General features: G+C 42.3%; 1 protein-coding gene across 16 annotated transcripts in view; it reads left to right on the forward strand.

The window, feature by feature from the left end:
- COBL (cordon-bleu WH2 repeat protein) overlaps positions 1-15,034 on the forward strand; it is a 244,509-nt gene that overhangs the window by 202,899 nt on the left and 26,576 nt on the right. For all 16 annotated transcript variants that reach the window (XM_084798316.1, XM_084798317.1, XM_084798307.1 and 13 more), the window contains one exon: positions 9,467-9,776. In XM_084798316.1, the coding sequence (XP_084654442.1) occupies positions 9,467-9,776 (310 nt within the window). The remainder of the gene's footprint in view (positions 1-9,466; positions 9,777-15,034) is intronic.

Below are 15,034 nucleotides of genomic sequence, written 5' to 3' on the forward strand. Positions count from 1 at the left end.
TTCTGCAGGTGGAGTATATAAACAAACCATGTTGCGTACAGGCTCCCATGTCCTGGGCAAAGGGTTAGAAAAGAGAGAACCCGGAGTATGGCCTCCAGGAAGGAAATTTTGCCTCTAAATCACACTGTGATTGCTCCATACCCACAATCAGGAAAAGGAGTCAGTGGGCCAACTGTTGGGTTTCCTCAAGCATATCCTAATCTGGATTACACTCACGTGTGTTACAGGTAAATAAGACTACAGGAAAAGTAAGGCATAGGTTGTGTCGGTGTCAAATTACTACGTTTTGAAAATAAAAGTTTCTACAACTGAAAAACTATCATGAAAAACATGTGTATTTTCAGTCAGAAATAATGTAAGCATTTGTTAGACAGAACTCTTTCATTATAAAAAGCAACTGTGTCTTGAGTGACTTAATCAAAATATGTGTTTATTTAGCTTACATAACTTGGAATTCTAAGAGATAGGACTTTACCATATGTGTGATGGCTCCACGAACTGAAATTTTTCTGAGGACTATGCTTCTTTCCAACCAGTGGACAGACCACATGCCAGTTGACATGGCCAACAGTTGCACAAACCTCCCCGCCCCCCCAATCTATTTGTCGTAGGTGAATGACAGCAGCTTCCTGAATAGCTCTGACAGAGACATCGTGAGAGGATTTTGACGTGTCCCACTCCAAACACAAATGCATCACTACACCTGTCGTTAGGCTCATGTTCTTCACATTATCCACGTTTTGTTTTATCTTCTACTACATTTGTGGCTAGGATTGGTTAGGAGCAACGGACTCACCCAGAAAATGAAAAAAATGGGCTGCCCATGAGATAGTGGGATCCGTTGGATGATGGAGAGGGAGGGAAAGCAGACAGACAAAAACAGCAGCTGGTTGTTTTTTTAATGTGTATTTTAAAGAAATGGTAACGGCAGTAAGAATGCAACTCTGTATTATGCCAAAGTAAGTTTGTGTTTTCTTCGGCTGAGAGTCTAATAGGTTCATTTGGATTCTAGGACTAGACGTAGTTCACACTCTGGAGGAATAAGGATAGGTTGATGAAAAGAATAAGATATTTGACTCTTAAGATAACCAGCTCTATTTTGGGGGGTACATCTATTCTTTCCAAGTCTTCGTCATCTTTTCTTCCTAAACTCAGCCATGGTCTATATCACATGTCCGAGACTGCTACCCTTACCATGGGATGATCTTTAGAGGCTTGGGTCCCTGGGTGAATTGACAATGACATTCAGATGATACATTACACTGTTTCTATCAACATAAAGAGGATATAATTTTTAAAGAGCAATAAGTCAACTTCACTTCATGGAAACTGTGAGAACTGATGAGAAAGCACAGCATTTGCAGGCACTAGTTGGAGCAGTATCCATGTAACACCGATGGCAGAGGGTATCTCAAAGATTGATCTTAAACCCATGTTCCTGTACCCACCCATGAATATTTACATACATGTGCACATGCAGTCATATATGTAACATGAGATGCTGGAGCCCTGGCTGCTCGGCAGTCCCTAGCATTGCGTGAGTTCCCTGTGGTTTTCTCCACCTGCCCTCAGACTGTTCATCTCTTCCTTCCATCAAGTGCGTTCCAAAACCTGGTTCAGTGGTCCAGCTTCCTGACTCCCCTATTTAGAATGAAGGCTCCATTCACTACCTTCCCTGGGACATTCTCTGGGGACTTCATCCCCTCAGATCTTCAACTGCCATGCTGTGCTTGTGTGTGGCTTTAGCTAGTTGTGCGTTTCCCTGGGAGACCCCCAGAACTGCCAAGGAAGCCCCTTTTGGATGGTCTGTGCCTTTTCTAAAACCGATGGAAAGGAAAACACCAGCATCATTCCATGTCCCCTTCCCAGGCCCAGGCTTTGCAAAGACTCTTCTCCTTTAGCCACTGGGCACCGCACTAGGGTTCAGATGCCTGCAGTAGACAAGTCTTTCTCTCACGTATAAGAAGAGTTTGATGCATCCAGCTCCAAACACACGTGCATCATTAGACCTGTGATTATGTTCGTGTTTTTCACGTTATCCATGTTTTGTTTTGTCTTCTACTAAGCCAGTGGAGATACTGACACACAATGGAGCAGGTACACAACACTAGTGACGACAAATCCTTCTGAATATCAGGTGTTTTCCAGTTCTTCTCTCCAACCAAATTGATAAAGGACCTAACTATGCTGCCCAATTATAGATCATTAAGCGTAATGTTTGTGACAGGTCAATTATTTTTGGCATATAACAGAAGAAGAGCTTTTTTAAACTGAATGGAATGATGTAGGCATAAGAAAACCCCTTTATTTCACCTCTGCCTGTGCATACATGGGTTTTGGTGCTTGTATCTGATTTAAAAAAAAAAAGAAAGTTATAAATTGAATTAATTTGTGCTAAACTCTGCCTCATTTTAGCAATAATGACTCCAGACATTTCTAAGCTATCAATGGGAGGGGGCTCAATTGATTTATTATAACATTCATTTGCAGTATTTTATGATTTTCTTTAATAAATGTCAGCATTTTTTAGTGTGTTTGTATAGCTGGAGGGTAGCCCAGTGGTAGAATGCTTATCTAAAGTATGCACATCACTGAAGTTGATGCCTAACATCACAGGGAAAAAAGAGATAGTTATACTGTTTTCCTTGACTACTAATCATTGTGGCAATAATTCAGTACCCAAAAAAAGAATTTAATTGTATTATCTTACAGTGGAAAGAAATTAAAAATGTATCTTTCACTTATGAACATATTTTATACAAAAAAAGTTTAAAATACGTCTTGAGCAAAAAGTACATTCAGTTAAGAAAAAAATTTATTAGACTATGAAATGAAAATAAATTCAAAGAGGAAGAGATGTGGTCTAAAGCTTTTCCTGTTTGAGGAGGAATTTTTTTGTTGTTGTTGTTCATTTTTCTGTGGAGTGTGCTGTGAGTGGCATTTTGAGTCTTTGGATTACAATGCTTTAATTAACAAAGCATTTATACAAAAACATTAATGTTTACAGTGAAATTGAACTCCCGTAACCTGTTGTAATCACTTGAATTCATGGCAGTAATTTTCAGGCGTTATTTTAAAATGGAAAGAGAAATGCAGTGGTTTAGAGTTGCCCAGGAGATACAGAAAAACACACTGAATACATCATGTGAATTTACATTGCTGCATAAGAAGCGTTTGCTCTGTTTTCCCTTTGTTCCCAATGTGTATCACATACAGAACCAAGACAGTGGGTTGGGATAAAGGACAAACATCAGTTGCTGGCTTTGTATGATGTGTGGGACCCACAAGGCTCAGTGCAGGACATAGAAATATTTTGTCTTTTTTTTTTTTGTCTAGTCCATATAAATTTAGTAAAATCGATACTTGAGGACTCTCCTTTCTTGATGACTAGTGAAAACAGGATATGATGTAAGGTTTTCTTTGTCCTTCATTGGTCAAACAACAATAAAAAAATGAATCCATTTTAAGTATAGACTCTCCTTGGCTGATGAGATTTCATCCATATGCTGTTGAGTATCAGTGGTTCCCTTCCTCGGCCTGTAGGACACTGGGAGCCGCTACTCAGTGTTCCCAAGCGACATCACAGGAGAGCTTTGGACCCCAGCAGGGAACAGAACAGTGATCTGCATTCAAAATGTACTTTAAATGAACGTTTGTCATCTTCACACCATGCTTGTTTTGTAATTTTTTAAAGCTGAATCGTCATAGATCAGAAAGATTGTCTTCTTGAAGAGATTGCTGTTTGGGGTGTGACATTTTCACCTGATGGCTTTGTGAAAGACATGTACAAATGAGCTAGAGGGCTGAGAACAGTTGTCTAACTTGAACTACTACTTAGTACCCCTTCGCATTAATTTCTTACACTTGAACTAGACATGTTTCCACAGTCCTCATGTGGAGGCTGTTGCTTTCAAAGTGTAGAGCTGCATACTTTAAGCAGACAGGGCAAGGACTAGGTTCAATGGCTTCTCATCTGGAAGAGAACTTAATTAAGAATTTATATTAGAGGCTTCCGCTAAAGACAAAATGTGTTTTCACATTTCCAAATGCTTTGCTTTTGAGGTCAAAAAAGGGGGAAAAAAAAGACTCAAATCTTCAGAGAAAAGTATATTTGCCATAATATTAATTAACTTAAAAATAATGTCTCTCTCTCTCCCTCTCTCTCATACACACACACACTCTCTCTCTCACTCTCTCTCATACACACACACACACACACACACACACACACGAGAAGAAAGGATGGAGATGATGCTATACACGCTTCAGATGCAGAACTAGTTACCAGGCAACAGCAAATGAGTGTCTTGCATGTCTTAATTTGAGATTTCAAAGAGAATTCTGGGCCTGTCAGAGATTTTAAGTGATTAGCAGGACCAACTTGTACTTATTTTACAGACTGTGAGAGGAACTTCCAGAGTTCAGAATAGAAGCTGGGCTGAGGTGGGCTTCAGTCTCTGAAGTCAGTGCTCTTGGGCTTTTGGTGTGAGGATTGGAAACTACATGTAAAAAGGGTAGAGCATAGAGACTCCCTCGCCGCCATTGCAATGCCAGCTACTCCTTTTCTGTTTAGAACTGATAGAGAAGAAAAGCCTCTAACCATTATCTCATTGAGAAATTATAAAATATTTATACATTTTAATAAAATATATTAATATGATATTATATATAAAGTTCATGGAGTTAATATTTGGAGCTAGTCAGAAGAAAAGAAACTTGGGTGAGTAATCATGGCCTGTGGCATCTGAGTCACACCAAAGTTTCTCTAACTCTCTAACTGGCTCTAATGATCAGAAATTACCTGGCAAGTGATGCCTATTCAGATTGGCCTCAGAGGGGCATTTGTACCTATCTGAAAATCTGTATTCCTTTGCTTCACAAGAAGGGATCCACAAAAATATTCATATAGCCCCAAGGACCTCTTCAAAGCCTCTGCAGATGTGGTCCTGACTTGGCTATAGCTCTACCTACCTTAGGCAAGATTAGATACCACTGACCAGCCCAAACCTGGCATCCATGCCCCCCGCGCCAGCTCCTTTCAGCATTTCTACAGTTACTGTTTCAATTCCTGTATGACTTCTCCTGGGACACTCAGTTAAAGCCTCAAAAGGTCTTTCTTACCTGCACCTGTGACTCTGTCTGCCCCCCCCCCCAGGCATAGATGGTATAACATGACTGTGTGTGCCCTAGATACAACCTGCAAAAACATCACCCATGGGAAATGGAGGGCCTGTCTAGGAACTTTGGCCTTAGTTCTCCGTATGACATATTCGTAAAGGGCTTAACAAGCAGGTCCTGAATAGAGAGGTGCATTTGACATTTCCCTAATTGGCTAGAAAAACAGTGGAGGTTAGATGGCTGCCACAGATGACTCAGTGGATGCCTCTGATTCTCCTTGGGGTCCGGGAGCCAAGGAAACCACTTTGTCCTAGGCACTCACATTTCCTATAGGGCTAAGCCGAATAATGACTGTCAGAGCAGCAGTAGTAGCTACTGCAGAGATGCAAGAGGGCATGCACAGCACTGAGTGTTTCATGTGTCGCCTCCTACACGCAAAGGCCTTCTCAATCCAGCCTCCCTCACTTTGTCAGTAGAAGTCTGCAAGAGTTGCCATGCATCATGCTATGACCATTGATGTCTGCCTGGCTCCTCAGAAACTGAGCTGGGCTTGGAAACCAAGTTCCCAGGTCCCTATCATGAGGCTTTTTCTACCCCAGCAGCCACCTGGCAGTAGAGATCTGACAGTGACGTACGTACCTTTGCAGCACTCCGAGGAGCCAAGGAACAAGTCTGTTAAATTTTGAATCCAAGTTCTTTAGGCTTCATTCTTCATGGCTACAAGCTGTTTGAATTCAGAATTTAAAAAAAAAAAGCAATTATTGAATTTAATTGACCTGTAATTTAGTTACTGTTCCATTGCTGTGAAGAGACACCATTACCAAGGCCGCTTATAAGAGAAAGTATTTCATTGGAGGTTTGCTTATAGTTTCAGAGGGTTAGTTCGTCTGCATCATGGCAGGGAGCATAGCAATAAGCAGACAGGCATGGCGCCAGAACAGTCGTTGAGAGCTTGTGTCTGACCCATAGAATGCAGGCAGAGGGAGATTGAGCCTAGTGAGGGCTCTTGAAACCTCAGAGTCCACCCCCACTGACACATCTCCTCCAAGAAGGCCATTTGCCTTGGACCTTTCTAACAGTTTGCCAACTGGGACCACAACATTCAAATAAGTGAGGCAGTGCGGGACATTCTCATTCAAACCGCGACAACTTGTTTCTTTAGTGATAGTGGCCAAAGTCAAGGCAAGACATTCTCCAAGAACTAGGCCCATCCACAGCCATGAAAACAACCCCAGTTCCACTCAGTGGGTCGCAAGCAAACAGGAGAAACATGGAAAAAGGGGTTCACTAGAAGTGGGAGGGGTGCGAAAGAAGGTGGTTGAGAGTACAAATGATCAAAATACACGTATGACATTGTCAGGAAATAAAAACAATTTTAAAACCACAATGTATATACTCACTTAGAAGCCTATATTTGCCATATAATACAGGATAACCATATTGCAGCCCAGACCTAAAGAAGCCAAATAATAAGGAGGACCCGAGGGAGGATGCTTAGTTCTCAATCAGAAGGGTGGATGGAATAGACATGGTTGAAGAAAGGAAACAGGACAGGAGCCTGCTGTAGATGACCTCTGAGAGACTCCGCCCAACAGGGGATCGAAGCAGAAGCTACATTTCCCAGCCAAACTTTGTGCAAAGCGTGGGGAGTCTTGCGGAAGAGTGAGGGGATAGAAGGACCTGGAGGGTTCAGGAGCTCCATAGGTGAACCAAACAGACAACAGGTCTGGGCCTGGAGTGGGGAGCGGTCCTGGAAACTGATGCACCAACCACGGACCATGCATGGAGAGGACCTAGGCCCCCTGCTCAGAAGTAGCCAAAAGGCAGTTCAGTCTTCACATGGGTCCCCTAGCGATGGGAGTAGGGACTATCCCTGCCATGGACTCTGTTGCCTGTCCTTTGATCACTTCCCCCTGGGGGCGTGCCTTGCCATGGGGAAGAGGATGCCAGCAGTCCTGATGAGACCTCATGGGCTGGGGTCAGTTGGTGGGGGAGAGCGGCGTCCACTCTCCGGTGACTAGGGGAGAGGCATGGAGGAGAAGGAGGGTGGGATGGGGAGGAGAGAGGGAGGGGACTATGATTAGGATGCAGAGTTAATGAATTTGGCGGGGGGGGGGGGGATCACAATTTGAGTGGGGACTAGGGAAATAGTTCATTTAATAGTTAGTAACATGGTTTTTTTTTCCACAAGCATGAGGACCTCTGCCCTGCAGTCTGATCATGTGACACCAGGGAATCAGAGTTCTGAGTGGGGCTTGATGTCAGGAGTAAAGTGACATAGGTGCTGACTCAAAGGCTGTATGAGGAGCAATCTCAAAGTTTATCACCAAATATTTACCTATGTAACTTTGTGTGCATTAGTTACTTCTCTCATGCCTGTAGTAAAATTCTTGAAGGGGGAAAAACAAGCATAAGGAAGGAAGGTGTTTTTGTTTTTTAGTTTTGTTTTGTTTTTGTTTGTTTTTTGGTTTTTGTTTTGTTTTGTTTTCGTTTTTCTTACAGTTCTAGGGTATAGCCATTGTGGTAGGGAAGGCATGGCAGCAGTAGCATGACGTATCTGGTCATCTTGCATCAGAACTCAGGAAACAGAGGTGAATGTTGGTGTTCAGCTTGCTATTTTAGTATTCAATCCGGCACCCTGGATCACAGGCTGACGTTAGCCATCACACACAGGCAGCGTTTCTTGTCAGTCTTTTCCTGTCAAGTTTTGCACCGGGCGTGGCAGTGCACACCTCTAGTCCCAGCACTGAAGAGGCAGAAGCAGGGGGATGCTGAGCTCCAGGATAGCCTAAAAAAGAGTCAGAAAAACAAGTCTTGTTCAGCAGTGCGCTGAAGTTTACTGCATTGCCTTCTGCATCTATGCCTTTCCCAACCCCCTCTTTGTCATTCTCCATCTGCTTGGAGCTCTTTCTGTGAAATCTGTATTCCTTTAACTGTTCGCTTTTAATGCCTTGTTTGTTTGTTTGTTTGTTTGTTGTTTGTTCAAGATCTCACATAAAGCAACACATGGAGGGATTTCCCTCTGGTTTGTTAATTACGCGTTGTTAGTCGCTGTTGAGATGTAATGTTTAGAGATGTGGAGTGTGACTCACATGAATACACAGTAACATCTTTGGAGCATGCACTTGCGCGTGCCTAGGCCCTACACTCACATCACAACTCCAGGGGCTGTTTATTGGGGGAAAGAGAGACTTTGAAACACAGTAGTACATGGTTCTAGCCTCCAATCTTAAGATCTAGAATCTATGCCTACTGACTTACAACTTAGAGTACAGCCTCTTAGAGTACAACTTAGAGTAATCGGCCTCTGCACATAAAGCTTTCTGATTCGGAGAAAGAGAAAAGATGGCCTCTCGCTGTGAATATTTAACATGTCCCCAGTTAGTGGGGTGCCTGCAGTGTGCCCTGTCAGGTCTCGAAGAGGCAGACTCTTAAGTTCAGCAGACAGCCACACACAGCTCTGCATACCAGAATGCTCACAGACACACCAACCACCGGCACTTGAGTTCTCAGACTACATCATCTTCCCTTCCCTTCCAAGCTAATCTCTTACCTACACAAAGAATTACATTGTCCCAAGTAGGAAAATTAAGACAGCTCCAATTGCTGAGGAAGAATGTGACTAACATGTAGACCACATTTCCAGCATCATTCTGCAAGAATGCTGTTCAGATGTGTCCATAATACCAGAGTGGCCTATTTCTGCTTATTCTTAATGTTTTTGTTTCCTTGTTTGTTTAAGAAAGTCATTTTTATTATTCCTTTTATTTTTGAAATTATAGTTCATTTCTCCCTTCCCTTTCCTCCCTCCAAACTCTTTTACATACACCTATACCCTTCCTTGCTGTTTTTCAAGTTCGCGGGCCCATTTTTCATTAACGGTTATGTATATGTATGTGTATACATAAATATATATGAAGTCATTTTAATTCAAAAGTCAGGCTACAAACAACTGCCTTCATTATCACTAGTTTGAATATTATTCACCATAATCACCTAGAGGATGCATGTTTAAAGGGCTAATTAAGGGTTTGAAGATGTAGCTCCTTGGTACGGCACTTGCCTAGCACGTGCAATGTTCTGGATAAATCCTTAGCACCACAAAGATAAATACATAAAAGGCTAACCAACCAAGTGCCCAGTTTTTTAATGGGGGAAAAAAGTTTACATTCAACTATGCATACACATAAGGGTCCTTCAGAGTGAAAATGTTTCCAGAGAGTGTTATTGGTTTGGAAGAGGGGTCTTCCATATTTGGACATTTCAGAGTCAAAGGGATGTTGTCTATGTTAGGGAGCATGGCACCCTGGGTGGCTTGTATTGACCTGTCTTTGTATGTCCTCTCCAGTGAGTCTGCCTCTGGGCCCCGGCAGCCACTGCAGCATGGGTGGAGTCTCACAGGTGCCTCTGGAGGCTGAGGAGACAGCATCTGTGGGCAGCTGTTTTGCATCAGAGGACACAACCGAGGACTCAGGGGTGATGAGCTCTCCCTCAGATGTCATCTCTCTGGACTCGCAACAAGACAGCATGAGATCTAAAGATAAATGGTCCACAGACCAGGAGGACTGCAGTGACCAGGACCTGGCTGGAACTCCAGAACTGGGTCCCCAGAAGAGCCCATCATGGGGGAAAAATGGCTCTGGGAACTCAATTCTAAGGTGAGTCATGGGATGAATAGCCGTAGGTAGACTCACCTACACTCAACTCCTACTTTTCAGTGACAGAAGCCTGTGTCAGGGTGATCATCAAATAATGATTATTGATACCCCAGTGCCAATTACCTTCCACAGATTTGTCCCCATCCTAACTTGCAGTTTGTTTTTTTCCAGTCTTTCCTATCTTTATGCTGTGTGTAGATATTAAGATGCATTGCAAGTAATGCATTAGAATGCCCAATATACCTGGACACGTGATCCAAAGGCACTATAATTGTGGTATACTTTTCTACTCAATAATGTTAAAAGTAGCCATTGATAACACATATATTGTCCATTCATGGATCTTTCCTTTTCATATTAATATTACACCGGGTTGTTCCAGGTTTTCAGCACTTGAAATCATAAGCAAATTACATGTATGCTTCTATTTAATATAGAATTTTCCAGGGGAAAAGTTAAATAATCAAAAAAATTCACCAATTACATGGAATGTTAGCAAATAGATTATCTTGTGTCTGTGGCACCCTGTCCTCCCACTTCTACACAAATGTCCGTGGTTAGTAGACATTCTAAGCTTTGCTGATTCCATGGGTGTCAAATAGCATCTCAAGGGTCTTCAATTTACAGTCCTTGGATAGTAAAGATAACCCATATAATCTGTTTAATAACAATTTGATCTTTCTTTTTATGGGTTGTTTCTGTATACTTTATCCTTTTAGAAATGTATGCTTTTTAAATCACTGACTTCATTAGAGGCTATTTGACATGCGGAGTCTCTAAATCTGCAGCTTAAATTTAACTTTGTTATTTTAAATTGCACAGTCATCTCCTTAGGTCATATGGTTAAATGTGTCCTTCCCTTCCAAATGTATATAGCCTCTGACTATTTAAAAGATCATTCCTAGTCCCTTGAGGAATAAATTGGCTGAAATGCCATTGCTTTCCCACATAATGGTGCTCCTCTTCCTGTGGTTCATCTTCAGTTATGATGTGAAAATAATGGGTTTTTTTTTCACCAGGATCCACTTCCTCTCTAGATTGATGACAAGTATCAGTAGCTGCATTGCTCTGTTTGGACTGCTTTGCACAGCACTGGTCCCTATCACCTTCCTTTATCCCACCTTGCTCACCATGTCAACTGAGCATGACTAAGACACTAAGTTATCACCTCAAGAGATGACTCCTGGTCTCTCGTTTTATGAAATGCAAACTATAGATTAGAAAAAGTTTATTTGTTTGTTTTTTGTTTTGTTTTTGGTGTTTGTTTGTTTGTTTGTTTGTTTTTGCAGAAATTATCTCAGCTGAAAAATCACACATTCTCATACCACGGTGTAGCACGTATTTCCAAATATACAATGCAGAACCTTGCCAGGTGGTAATGTCTGTAGTGTAAGAAAGGGTGGAAAGTCAAGTACTGGGTCTGGCAGATGGTAAGGCCAAGGGACATCACTAGAGAAGCAGTATGGGTGGAGAATTTACAGGTTTCACCCAAAGACAGCAGCCTGCTTCTGGACGTCTAGTTGTCAGCTGGAAAGGAGGTTACAGACCTTAAGTGGACAATGTCTGACGTGTGCCAGACATCTAGATTTGTATATGTCACATCTCACAAATTTAAAATGCTGTTAACTAACCTAAGCATTCATGGCCAGACTAAACAGATGCCCACACCACTGTGGCCAGTTTTCAGGTATGCCCTTAACTAAGGATATTGGGGTACCTTCACCATTCCAAAACTCCCAGAGAAGCTGTTTAACCTGAGTGCCCATCTGTAAACTTTTGAATGTATATACAACTATTCAGATATTTCCTGTATGATAGAACTTCAAATAAGTCTATGTACAAATATGCTTGGGAAGCAAAATAGTCTCCTTTTAGCCTCAGTGGGATATTAGAAGATCTTGAAGACTTTGCAGACAAGGACATCAGTTTGAGCATCCCCCGGCAAGAGGCCTCCATGTTGTCTTTAGGTCTTTAGGTCTAAGCACTGTTTGAGAACTCTGTTCAGTACCCCGTTCCTCCCTCCAGGGTTCACATTTAGTGTAGATGCAAAAGTCATGTGGCTAGAAAGAAAACTAGTCTCTTAATAAAAGTAGTGACTTTGGGGCTGGACAGTTGACTCGACTCGGTGGTTAAGAGCACTTGTTGATCTTGCAGAGGACACAGTTTCCTTTCCCAGTATGCACATGTTGGCTAGCAACTATTGGTAATTATAGTCTAAGAGATCCGACACCCTTTCCTCACCTTTGCAGGCACCAGGCATACACATGCAGCCAAAATACATGTACACATAAAGTTAAGTAACTCCTTAAAGTGCGTGATGAGTTTTGTGTTCAGATCCACAGAGTTGCCACACTGAAAACTTGGGTTGTAAAGAGGCAAAGGAGGTGGAGGCAGGACTGGGATTCTGGCAAACTGTAAGAGATGACTTCTTCACAGAATGCAGGCGGGGGACTGGGGAAGCAGGCATCCAAACTGTGAACAGTCACTTAGAGAGATTACAGCCTATTTCAGAGGACTAGTGGCCATTTACACACACACACGCACACGCACACACACATGCACACCAAAAAAGAGTGACATCATATTCAGAAAATAGTGGTTGACACAACTAATATGGAATAAGTTTCCTGATAACATCGTAGGAAGGACATGCACCATTTTGCCCTTTTTAACACTTTTCTTTCACTGTGCCCTGAGTATGTGCCCCATGGGCATATGACCTCTGTTCTTCATAACTAATGTTTTGTCTCTCATTCCAAACTCTTGGCTCTACCCAGAATGATTCAAATCCAATATCTAGCTTCTGCAACTAATCTTAAGATGGCTATTTGGTTCATCCCATATAAGACATCATGATGGTGTGAGACCAGGCTATGTTCTGTCACTCTCAGTCACCTCTGGGTGCCAGGCTTTACGAGCTTGAGGAAATCAGAAGTTACCCTTTGCCATAACTAGCAAGATCTGGACCTGGGATGAAAGTGGACTTTAGTAAGTTGTTATACATGACCTCAACATGCAGAGCAGCTCCGGTATGGGATCCGTCACTAGGGAAATGATGGTTACTCATGGGCTTTAAACTTTGCTAGCATGAGATCTTTGGTTGTCACACCTTCATTACTCAGGAAGTCACGAAATGCTATTTGAAAAATCATGTAAAGATGAATCATGACCCAGAAAAGCCCAGAAGGCCTGGTTTTCTCAGCTGTCTCCTTTCTTTTGTCTTCACATGTTTCAGTCATCTGTACCTGGTGGGGTAAGATTGCCTGGAGTTTGAATGTTTAAAGCTTAGACACAAATATCATTTTCTCCCAGGCACCTACCTACCTGCCCAAGAATACTGTTAAGGTCACCCTCTGCTGCCAGCTATCTTTTTTTCTACTGTGCAGTCAGCTGGGAGAGTTATGGCTCCAATTTGGTATGGCTATGGGTTAGAGACGTAGCTCATTGCCACCATGGCTGCTTCTTCATTGCTGCTGGTGTAGCTGAGTACCACCCAGTGTCCCTGGAGCCTTGGCTTTAAGTTTAAGAACCTTAGTAGTAAAGCTCCATCTTCTACAAAAATAAAGCAGGTGAGACAGCATATTGTATATGGCACAGTTTGATAAGAGGGTGCTTTCCCATCAACTCATTGGATTAGATTTGGTTGCAAATGTTTTGCTGCCCTGAATTCAAACTCTACCTTGTAATTAGGACATAAACTTTCCATCGTCTTCCTTTAAACTTGGTACATAAAAGAAACTCCCAAGAAGAATTCTGGCCAAAAGGTACATGTGCGCATGTACACACACACACACACACACACACACACACACACACACACACACACACACACACACCTAATAAAGAATAAGTTTCCTGACAAACTCCTAGGAGGGACATGCACCATGGTCATAGCAGTTTTCTTTCACTGTGCGCTGAGTATGTGCCGTGATTTGAAATATTCATGAAGTGGTGCCCCCTTTTTCTGGGAACACTTGGAGCTTCACAGGTGGTTTTGCACTGAGAAATGGCTATAATGACTGCTGGATGGACTTATAACCCCCTTCCTGTCCTTTATAGTTGACTCAAGTCAACATTCCTTGTTCTTAAGAAACAGCTTGATAAAAGTGTGCCCTTGGCCTGCAAAGTCACTTCTTGCTTCTATTTTTTTTTCTCAGTAAAATTGGGTTTTGTAGTATTCCCTCCTTAGAATAGTGCCTGGCATATTGCCAGCCCTCTGAAAGTAGTAACTGGTTTTATTATTGTTGCTATTGCTATCATTTATAATTCATGGATGAATAAGAGAAACAGAATCTGCCGGATCATCTTTATGACCATTCCCAGCTCTGTTGGCCTCCTCTTCAAACTCTAACATCTTTGTTTGAATAGAAATAACAGGGAGACCAGGAAGAAGCAGAGTGGGTGTGGCCTCTCCCACTGTGAGGAACCAGCAATGTTTCTAAACAGTGAACCCCAGAACAATCTGGCCGTCACCGGGCAGCTTATCTGTCTATATATCAGCCTCACAGAACTCTTGAGTCCTAAAGTTCCTTTGGGAGCATCCATTATGAAAGATGCTGTAAGACGTAAATAAGAGAGATAACCACACTGTAGATTTGGGGTTTTCTTAATAGGGCAGCCCAAGGCAATCACATGCAGCGCCTCCCTAAGTACAAAACACATTCTAGCTTCTGCATCCCAAAAAGACAGTAGAAAGATGTTGACCAGAAGTGGTTGCTAGAGGAAAAGAAAGTAACTTTCCTCGGTACTTTAGCTACTAGTAAGTTGCCCATATTCTAATAAACAATCTCCCGTCCCTATTCATACTCATTCAACTCAGTGGGTCACAAGTAACCATAAAAATGAAACACATCAAAGCGGAAGTGACCTTTTGGGAAGCATAAGGGCTCAGTCGGACTGTGATGACAATGAAAGAAGGGGATCAAACATCATATATACACACATGAAATTTTCAGAGAAGTTCAGTTTCTTCACTTCTTCAGGTGAAAAGGGGGCCTCTATTTCACCCCACCCATTGCCTCACTCTCTACCTGGCAACCCTTTAAAGATCTCCCTGGCCTTGGTTTGTTGGTAAATGGTAGGAGAGATGTTCATAATTGCAGGATGAGGAAATGCTTCCCGTACTTGCAGGCACATGGGTCCTGAGTTTTTTTTTTTTTTCGTCACCCAGCATCTGGATCCCTTATCTAGAGCTCCAGGAACTGTGGTCACAAAAGTTTCAGAAGTCATCATGTGGTACAGACCATAATACCTGGAGT

This window comes from Acomys minous, assembly GCF_964271855.1.
Source record: "Acomys minous genome assembly, chromosome: 10".
Lineage (NCBI taxonomy): Eukaryota > Metazoa > Chordata > Mammalia > Rodentia > Muridae > Acomys > Acomys minous.